The following is a 9,710-nucleotide window of genomic DNA, read 5'->3' on the forward strand; positions in this document are numbered from 1 at the left end:
CCATACGTTAATACACGAACTCTATTGTAGTATTGTGAAGCCACAGTAATGGTGAATTCGCATCCCTTGTTAGTTATTACTACTGAGACAAATGACTGGATCGTAAAGTGACTGATTTATGTTCTTACTCTCTCGGTTCCTATTTGATGGTCATGTTTGGAATGTTTTTGTCGGAGAAAAGCATAACCACCAAAAAGGAGCGATAGAATACTACTCTTATTTGCGTATGATTTTGCTCTACCCTCTTCTCTTCATACGAGTCCTTTTATTTTCTTCATCTCTCCCCTCAATCCTTGATCGTATGGGCTTCACAAAATCTGCAAACTGCCTATGTATTGCTATATTAATGCTTTAGCAAAGCTTCTCTGATTATAACCTTATTTCCTTGATTTGGCTAAACAATAATACACCTCAACGTCCGTAAATACTGCATCAATTTGCTGTAGTCTTAATAAAATAGTCAGTAATGAATTAACGATGATTATTGAGCAAAACATGAGCATAACAAACTTGAATTGGGCCATACAAATATACAATACTATAGCAGTGATGTATGTTAGGGCGTTAGGCCTAGTTAATTTTTGTTGGCATGTGCTCATAGTTTATTAGATTTATTATTCTGTTTAATTTTATGAGGCGGCCCAGGTTACTTGAGCCGTTTATAACAGGGCATTTGCGTCCATTCAGCTTCAAAAGTAAGGGTTAAAATGTCCAATGCAAAATTGATACTTAACTGCTGTTATGTTTGCCGTTAACTTGCTTTGCTTAACCATAGTTACTTGCTGTCACACCTACCCAAACACATCAGACTTTAACGACATGTGTCTTCTTCTTCAACATTCCATTGCAAGTACCCACCATTGTACCATGAAACACGAGCAACTTTAACAACAAGGAGGCAAACTTTGAAGCAAGCACCACAATCAGCACCTCCTTTGAAAAGGGAAGGAAGGCCAGAAGCAAGTAGTTTGTCATTGAAATTCCAAGCTAAAGGTCCATAACCACAACTAACATACACCAACCTTAAGTCCTTAACCCATCTTTCCGGTGGAGAGGAAACTCAAAGGCCTTCAATGGCGGGGAGAGAGAAAACTCAAGGCTGCTTCAATGGAGTACTGTGGCAGTTGCAAGGAGAGAGAAATGTGATTTTAGAGGTAGTAAATCTTAACTCAAGTATAATTACCGTGCATTAACGGACGTGGTATGTTGTTGTTAGTATTATTTATTATTATTTATTGGCTACGCACAGACTCCAATGTAATTTAATTACAAGAATGCCATGTGCTAAACTTGGTTAATTATAAACTTGTATTTTCTCTAATTTTATATACTCTTTACTAAAATTAATCCATTGATTCCAAATTCATTTATGGAGTTAACATTAACAATGAAAAATAAAGTTTATCAGAATATATTCAATAACATGAATATAATATAAGTGAAACTAAGGTGAACTAATCATGATCGTACTGTGATAAGACCTATTAGTTGGACCAATTTAGCAATAAGAATTCCCTTTACCTCAAACTAACATACAACAATTAGGAATTCAGGACTGTAACTTTGCTTTTATTTCTGGTATAAAAGTAGAATACTATTGTAGATTAGTGAAGGCTCTGTTCTCATTGACTGAAATGAGCTGAGCTGAACTGAACTTATTAGAGCTGAACTGAACTAAACTTAAATTAATATTTTATAAGAGAAGGAAATTAGGAGCTGAACTGGACCAAACTAGACTTATTAGAGCTGAACTGAACTGAATTGAACTAAACTGAAATGAATATTTTATAAGAGAAGGAAATTAGGAGCTAAACTGAACTGAACCAAACTGAACTTATTAGAGCTAAACTGAAGTGAAAATAATCGTATGAGTATAGGCCCTTCCTCCGTTCATTTTTACTTGACTCGCTTTGACTTTTACACTATTCATCACCCCTCCGTTCCTTTGACCATCTTTTTGAATAATATATAAAGAAAAATATATTCATGTTGGATCTTTTTTCAATTCATCTTTATAAATATTATCATAATACATAACCTTTATAATTTTTATTTATGGATAATTAAAGTTATTAATCACTAAAGTTTTACATTGACAAACATGATAAAAGAAACAGGTCAGATAAAAAAAAACATAGAAAGTATAGGATAACGAAGTAATAATATATGTAAGCAAGTCTATGCAATAAGACGGAGTAAGACACTAGGAGATTAGGACATGGATGGTAATAATCAAACTTCTATCTATTTTGACTGGATCTTAAGAATACAAAACAATTGATCGTTAAGAATCTGTTTCACATTGATCTATAAAACTAATGATTAATAATAATTTTTCTAATTTCATACATAATAATTAATAACATTATTACCAAATGAAGAAAATCAAAAAGCACATGTATATTTCAAATTATATGGTAGGCGGAAAACAAAAAATGTACGGTACATATATGTCTGGGGAGATATTTACATTAGACCGATATTATATGGTAGGCCGGTATCTTAATCTGATTCGGTTCATTAGCTGTACTTGTTCATAACGGTAGTTATGGAATAAGTATACATATCGGCTTGTCGGCGACTGACACGTGTCGTCTGCAACTTGACACTTGGCGAAAACTACTTTGCATACTGTGCAGCCAACTGTCACTTAATCAAGCTATAAATAATCGAGCTTTACCTCATAATTAAGGTAGCATTTATTACACACTCTCTCTCTCTTTCTCTATATTCTCTCTCCTCTTCTTATCTTCTTTAAACACTTTATGACTTTGTCATCGGAGTGGTTATTCCCAAATTCACCCCGGAGTTAGCTAATCTCTGCTTTGTGTGTAGGTTCTCGTCTGACAGATAGGAGCAAAGCGGGTTATATACTCGAGCTTTGGATCTCAGAGTCGGGTCATCGGATCCTTGCAGGAACAATATAGTCAATACTCAATACGCAGTACATTATTTGGATCATTTACATCCTCATCGATCCTTTGTATGATTCTAGTTTGGTACGGTGGCCTTCTAAATTGATCGAATGTATGTACAAGTTTAAGTCTTCATTGGCGAGCTTTCAAGAATTTGAAAATCGAATATGTCACGTGGTACAATATCTACGTCCAGCTGCCAAAGTATAAAATAACACTTTTCCTACAAATACTAATTAATATTCTCCGCTTATTTAGCGTGCTTGTTTGGTTTGAATTAAATAACGTGTTATTATTATTTGGTCAGCAAAATCATAAAAAGTCCTATTTTTTACGAAGTTACAGTATTTGTTACAAAAGAAAGTTGTTAAAATAGGTCATTACTCTCATTAGGCCCACCCACATAAAAGTATACAACTACCTAATTAAGTAAGTAGAATTTGAATTTCTCATAGGAGACTCTAATTCCCATGCTCAACAAAATAACAATTTCTGTTATATAGAGAAAATATATGTACTCCTGTACATACATTGAAAATAATTTATCCTAGGAAATTTTGCTTGTTTTTTTTTTTTTTTTTTTTTAATACACTTCGTATGTTACTTGTTAGCTTTATTTACTCTTTAAAGTATAATGTATTCTGTATATGTTTATTTTTCTATATATTGACTAAATTAAATATTATTAAGGATTAAGTCTAATCAGAATCCTTTTCATTATCTTATTAAATAAATAAAAATAGTGTAAACCACATGAGTTTCCATGAGCTGGAAATCTGGAATATACACAAAGAACCAAAAATAGCCGACAATTAAGATCCTCATTTGGTGTCCTTTAATTTGCAACGTTGTCAATACAAACAAATAAAAAATCAATAATTTTTCTAACAATAAAAGTAAGACAACACGTTGTGAATAGGTCGTTTAAAGTGGCTGTTTTCTTTTTTTCTTTTTTTTTTTTTTTTTTTTTACAAGTAAAATGGCTGTCAACTTCTATTTATAGAAGACTAGAAGAGGGTTTTGGCCAATATTTATACTGTTATACATTAATTTAAAGAGAGATTTAAGGGGAAAAAAAAAGAGCACCCAATTAAACGAAAGAAATTAAAAAGAAATGAGAATGGAGGAGTTTTTCCACATGACTAAAGGTGATGGGGAGCTCAGTTATGCTCAAAATTCTTCTGTTCAGGTAACTCATTACAATTTAATCTTGATTTATCTCCAATTAATGAATGTTTACTAATCTTAATTTGATTATTGTTTAACTTGAAATAAAAGTTTTGGACTTTAGGTCGTTTAGTAAGCTAGCACATTTTTATATGGTACCCATAATTCGTTATACAATCTTGTTGTTACGTTGTTTATAATTTCATATTGTTGTTTGTTTTTAATGAACAAATTAAATTTAAGCATAAACATCAGTAAATTTCTATTGAAACTATTTAGAAAAAAAAAAAGAGTTATTAGCTAGTACATTGAACCAAAAAGAGATTAGCGATGATATTGATTCAAATTAGATATCAAGACAAATTCGTATTTTTATGTTTTTTTTTATGTATTATTCAAGTACATATGTATTATATATACTTGGTACTTGTACGTACATCATTATTTAATTTTGATTCATATTTAAATCCATGGAATAATATTAGGCCAATTATTTTGGTTTGTAGTTTGTTATCAATTAAAGCTTGACTCACTTGCTAAAGATCGATTTTATCTTAATTCTTAGAGGTTTTGGATTTGAATGATTTCATATTGTATATTCGATTTTTCTTTTTTTTAAAAATAATCCTTTTATTGAGTTAATATTTAGTGAGAAAATATAAAGGTTGTTATTTATTCAAAGATTACGGAGTTTCATTGAATCATAACATTTAGTTTTTCAAACCGCATCAAAGAGAAAGGGGAAGAGAGAAGCATTAGTGATAATAACTTAATAAGATAAAAAATCATGTAGGATTCCGTCATTAGAACTTAGAAGTGATTAATATAAGAAAAAACAAATTAAAATTTTTTAAACATGTATAGTGAATTGTTAAGGAAGTCATAACAAAGTAGGACATAGTTTGTGTCCCAAATAAAATTAAAAAGTGAAAAGTCGAATATAAAAAAATACTCCGTACAAACTTTGTGTGTACTGTTCAACAAATATTTAGGTGTGTACTTGTATCAGACACGTATACTTAGTGTTTTTGCTTAATTGTAGTAGTCAATAGGTTTGTTGAATCATCTAGTGATCTACATTCTACGAAGTATATTGGATTGGATTTATTAGTTTGCGCTGGATGTAAATTAATGTGGATGGACAAAGACAGCTAAGTGAATAAGTCTTTGATTATCAAAATTATTGGGAACACATTTTAATAGATTATTATAAATATATTTTATATAGCTCGGAATTTGAATCATAATGAATTTTTTTTAGAAATTTTGTGAGAAATCACCTAAATTAAACCCCCCTTTTTTTGTGTGTGTGAAAAGGTACCTTTTAAATAAATTGTTGTTAGAATCACTTAATTTTAAATTTTTGTTGTAATGTGTCGATCACCAAAAACAAAACAGAAGACAATTGAATTGTTAATGGTTGAAGCTCATTTTCCTACCTACAACAGGTGGTGATCCATGAATTACAACATAAATTTTAAATTGGTGTTTTTTTACAACATTTTGTTTGATGTGGATATAATTTTAATAAAAACTAGGTTTTGAAATAAGAATTGAATTATAAATTTTTAACACGTACTTAACTTCTTCAATTTTCCTAACTAATTTCTAATTAAATATGAATATACAATTTCTGAAAGTGCATAATTTTCATATTTAATTAAGAAATTTCAATTAAATTAAATTATTAACTATTGTTAACAACTCCTAAATAAGTAAATAGCGTAACATATGTAGAAGACCCAAAATTTAAAATTTAAAAATTCGATAGAATATATTTTCAAAGCTATGTTAAATAGGGTAGCTTAAAAAGAAAAAAATACATGACATTATCATTGCATTTTGGAGGGAAAAAATAAAATAAAAAAGCGACACGTAGGCAATGATGATATCAGCGGTTGTTATACACACACACACACACACACACATATATATTTTTTGAATAGCAAAAATATTTCATTAATTAAAAGTCATACGACATCTACAATAAAGATTCGACGTTAACAAATACATAAGATATTGAATCAAATAGAATTTTCCTTCATAAAAATTACGATCGTCGAGTAGATCTTGCACTGCGGAGCATCTCCCGCTTATATCGCTGAAAATTACAGCCTTGTTGGAGAGACAATCTAACGATCCTTTGTATATATATATATATATTTTCTCAAGGATTCTCAAGGATTTAAAAGTTTTTTTTATTTTTTTTTTTATATTTTTAATTTTTTTTATAATAATTTTCTTATTTGTATATGAGTAAGATTTGAACATGGCTGATAAAACTTGTAAGGTTTGAATCCACAATCTCACGCTTGATTATCAAAGACTCACATCCACTAATCTATGTAATATTACATGAATCTACTTGGAAACAGAATCTAATAATCATTAAGAGTGTTAAATAAAGAGCATATAATAACGAATAACACGTACGGGGCATGACTGAAGCTCTTATATAATTGCTTGTTCAATTCGTTTAAAATCATATACTTGAATTGTTTCGATTCAATATTATTCAAATGATAATCGATGATATTCAATTATTGCAACAGAGGGAAGCGTTGTCAATGAACCAAGATATATTAGAGAGCACAATTCAATCTCTAATTTCAGAGCAAAATGGGTTATCTAAAGGTCTTAATGTAGCGGATTTAGGATGTGGTGTAGGCCCAGCTCCATTGACTCTAGTATCATTGGTCGTGGAAGTTGTGCAAAGGAAGTGCAAGGATTTGAAGCTCAATAATAATGAAACCTTTCATCAAGCGCCTAAGCTTCAAATGTACATGAATGACCTTCCTTCAAATGATTTCAACTTATTGTTCAAAGATTTGCTCAATTTGGAGGTATTAAAACGAAAAGATGATGGCGTGCCCTTGTGCATCTTGATGGGTGTGCCCGGTTCCTATTATGACGTACTTTTTCCTTACAATTCTTTGCATTTTGTTCATGCAAATTACACTCTCCACTGGTTATCTAAGGTTGGTTATCTAATTACTTTGTTTGATTAATTTCTTTTCTTAGATTATACTTTCTCTATTTATTTTATTTTATTTTATTTTTTATACTTGTAATAGTTTTACTTTTACACTATTTATTTTTTTCACTTTGACTAACTTTACTTTGATGATCTATATTTAAGTAAAATTATACTCATGTGGTATGTTGTTAGATCCGTCTCAATTTATCCTAAATAATATCAAATAGTTTATAACTTTTACATATTAGTAATTTAAGATATTAACATTGAAATTATACATTGATAAGCATGGAAAGAGAAGTGTTGAAAATACTAAAAAACAGATGAAGTACCTAAATTGTGATAAGCCTATCATTTACTTATTTATAATTTATTTATTTATTTATTTATTTATTTATTTTAACATATATATCAATTAATTATGAGTTGTGTGTATTTCACATGAAAATTTTACATATTTTTTAAGCAGGGTTTAACTAACACCGTCTTCTAACATCGTAAACCATCTCATCAATAAATATCCATCAAAATTTTCTTTTTATTTCTTTGATGGAAAAATAACTAAATTTTTTTTTAACTTATTAACTATTATGAATTTTGGTAATTAACAAGCATTTTCATAACTTTGTGCTATGAATTTTACAGCCACCACCAGGACTTTATGATGAGCAGGGCATGTCAATAAACAAAAGGAAAATTTATATATCCGAAACAAGTTCTAGACCAGTTGCTATAGCTTATATGGATCAATTTGAACAAGACTTCATTCGTTTCCTCAAATGCCGCTCGAAAGAAGTGGTAACCAACGGGTCTATGCTCTTGACCCTTCGAGGTCGACCATGTTCTTCAGATTCATTCACTTGGACAACATTTGAGTTCAAAATCTTTATTAAGGCTCTTACTTGCCTTGTTTCCGAGGTCTTACACTCCTTCTGCTACTATCATTTTTCTTTTTTGTTTTTAATGTCAGTATGTCACACCTTTAGGATTATATATAAGCATTTAATATATATATATTTTTTAAAAATAATACTTTTATTACTTTAGAATTTTATAACAAAATCATATTTCAAAATTTTGCAAAAATTTTCATATTCATAAAAGCAATTTTTTTTTTGTTTTTTTTTATAAAACCTCCTTATAATTTTTTTTTCGAAGTCATACCTTAATCATTTTTTTTTGCGAAGTCATACCTTGACCCCATTTTCCGGCGTTGACTACCTCAACCTCACCCACGAAATAGTCCCTCCACAACCCCATTTACGAAATCACCCCCTCCTTAACTCTACCCATGAAACCGCCACCTCTCTTCATCCCCATCAATAACGAAATCAAACCCCCTAGCTCCTTTCCACCACCCAAGAAATCTAGATTTAGGGTAGTTTGAGTGTAAATTTAGGATTTGGGGGAGGGGAGGGGAGGGGTACAGTGTGGCTAGGGGTGCTGGCGCCAATAATGGAGGGGAGAGGTGGTCAGGGCTAATATAGAGGAGGGTTTAGGGTACGTGGTCAACGTCGTGAAAGGGGTGGGTTTAAGGTGGTCAACGCCGTGAAAGGGTGGTTTTGTGCGTTGGGCTAGGGAAAGAGGTGGTTTCGTGGGTGGATTAGGGTAGTCAACTAACGCCGGAAAAAGGACCAAACCCCATTTTCTGGCATAAAGGTATGATTTCGCTAAAAAAAGATTAAGGTACGATTTTGTTGAAAAAAAATAAAATTACAAGGAGTTTTTTTTTTTTTTTTTTTTTTTTTTTTTTTTTTTTTTTTTTTTGCAAAGTTTCCTTAGTATTTTTAATGCATCAATAACTATAAGATCTTCAACTACTTAACCCTTAGACCTACCAAAAACCTAAAGTCCTAAACAAAATTTCTCTTAAAATTCAATTTGCTATATTAGGGTTACAATTGATAGCTTACATTAAATGTTTTTTCAGGGATTGATTAATGAAGAAAAGCTCGATAGTTTCGATTTCCCTTGCTATTTTGCAAACACAGAAGATCTTGAAAGCATAGTGAAAAAGGAAGGGTCATTTGAAGTTGAAATTTCAAGGACAATAGTACTTGATGTAGCACCTGAAATTGAAGACAAATGGGAAAGAGCTCAAATCATCTCGAACTTCATTAGAGCATTTTCTGAATCATTAGTTTCACGTCATTTTGGAGAAGATATAGTCACCCCTTTATATGATAAACTCATATATTATGCATTCCAATATTTGGATAATGATGAGCCTGCTCAGAACCACGCTGTTACAGTTTTGCTTAGAAAAATTAAGCGTTGTAAATAGTAGGATAGCATTGCTTATTACCACAACACCACTTCTTTGTTGTATTTCTTGTAACCTTGCTTCTTGTTAATTACTATGTTATTCTCTCTTTGTTAATAAGCTCAGAACTTCTACTCTGTTTAATTAAGTGTTACAGTTTGATCGGTAAACCATTTTTGACTTTAATATTACACTTCGTAAAAAGTAAGTGACTGTAGGAGATTCAAAAATGTAATCGTACAAAAATATATATATACCGAAGTTAATAGTTTATTATTGAACAAATTAAAATCTCCTATATATCAGCAGCATTAAGCTGATATTCACAGCACATTACTCCATAATACTGCATGCAATAATAATTTGGTGGAAAAAGAAAACCAAAAAA

General features: G+C 30.7%; 1 protein-coding gene across 1 annotated transcript; it reads left to right on the forward strand.

The window, feature by feature from the left end:
* The first annotated feature begins 3,929 nt into the window (after positions 1-3,929).
* Positions 3,930-9,601, forward strand: LOC110706661 (caffeine synthase 1-like). The gene is made up of 4 exons (XM_021884614.1): positions 3,930-4,104; positions 6,635-7,060; positions 7,705-7,977; positions 8,990-9,601. Exons 1-4 carry the CDS (start codon positions 4,030-4,032, stop codon positions 9,341-9,343), a joined length of 1,128 nt encoding a protein of 375 aa, XP_021740306.1. The 5' UTR covers positions 3,930-4,029; the 3' UTR covers positions 9,344-9,601.
* The last annotated feature ends 109 nt before the right edge of the window (positions 9,602-9,710 follow it).

This window comes from Chenopodium quinoa, unplaced genomic scaffold, assembly GCF_001683475.1.
Source record: "Chenopodium quinoa cultivar QQ74 unplaced genomic scaffold, ASM168347v1, whole genome shotgun sequence".
Classification (NCBI taxonomy): Eukaryota; Viridiplantae; Streptophyta; class Magnoliopsida; order Caryophyllales; family Amaranthaceae; genus Chenopodium; species Chenopodium quinoa.

What these genes read in the sequence shown, in the direction of transcription:
- LOC110706661 (XM_021884614.1), top strand. Translation starts at nt 4,030, where the DNA reads ATGAGAATGGAGGAGTTTTTCCACATGACTAAAGGTGATGGGGAGCTC. An exon ending in CTCAAAATTCTTCTGTTCAG is followed by an intron (nt 4,105 to 6,634) that starts GTAACTCATTAC and finishes TTATTGCAACAG; the next exon opens with AGGGAAGCGTTGTCAATGAA. An exon ending in TTACTTGCCTTGTTTCCGAG is followed by an intron (nt 7,978 to 8,989) that starts GTCTTACACTCC and finishes ATGTTTTTTCAG; the next exon opens with GGATTGATTAATGAAGAAAA.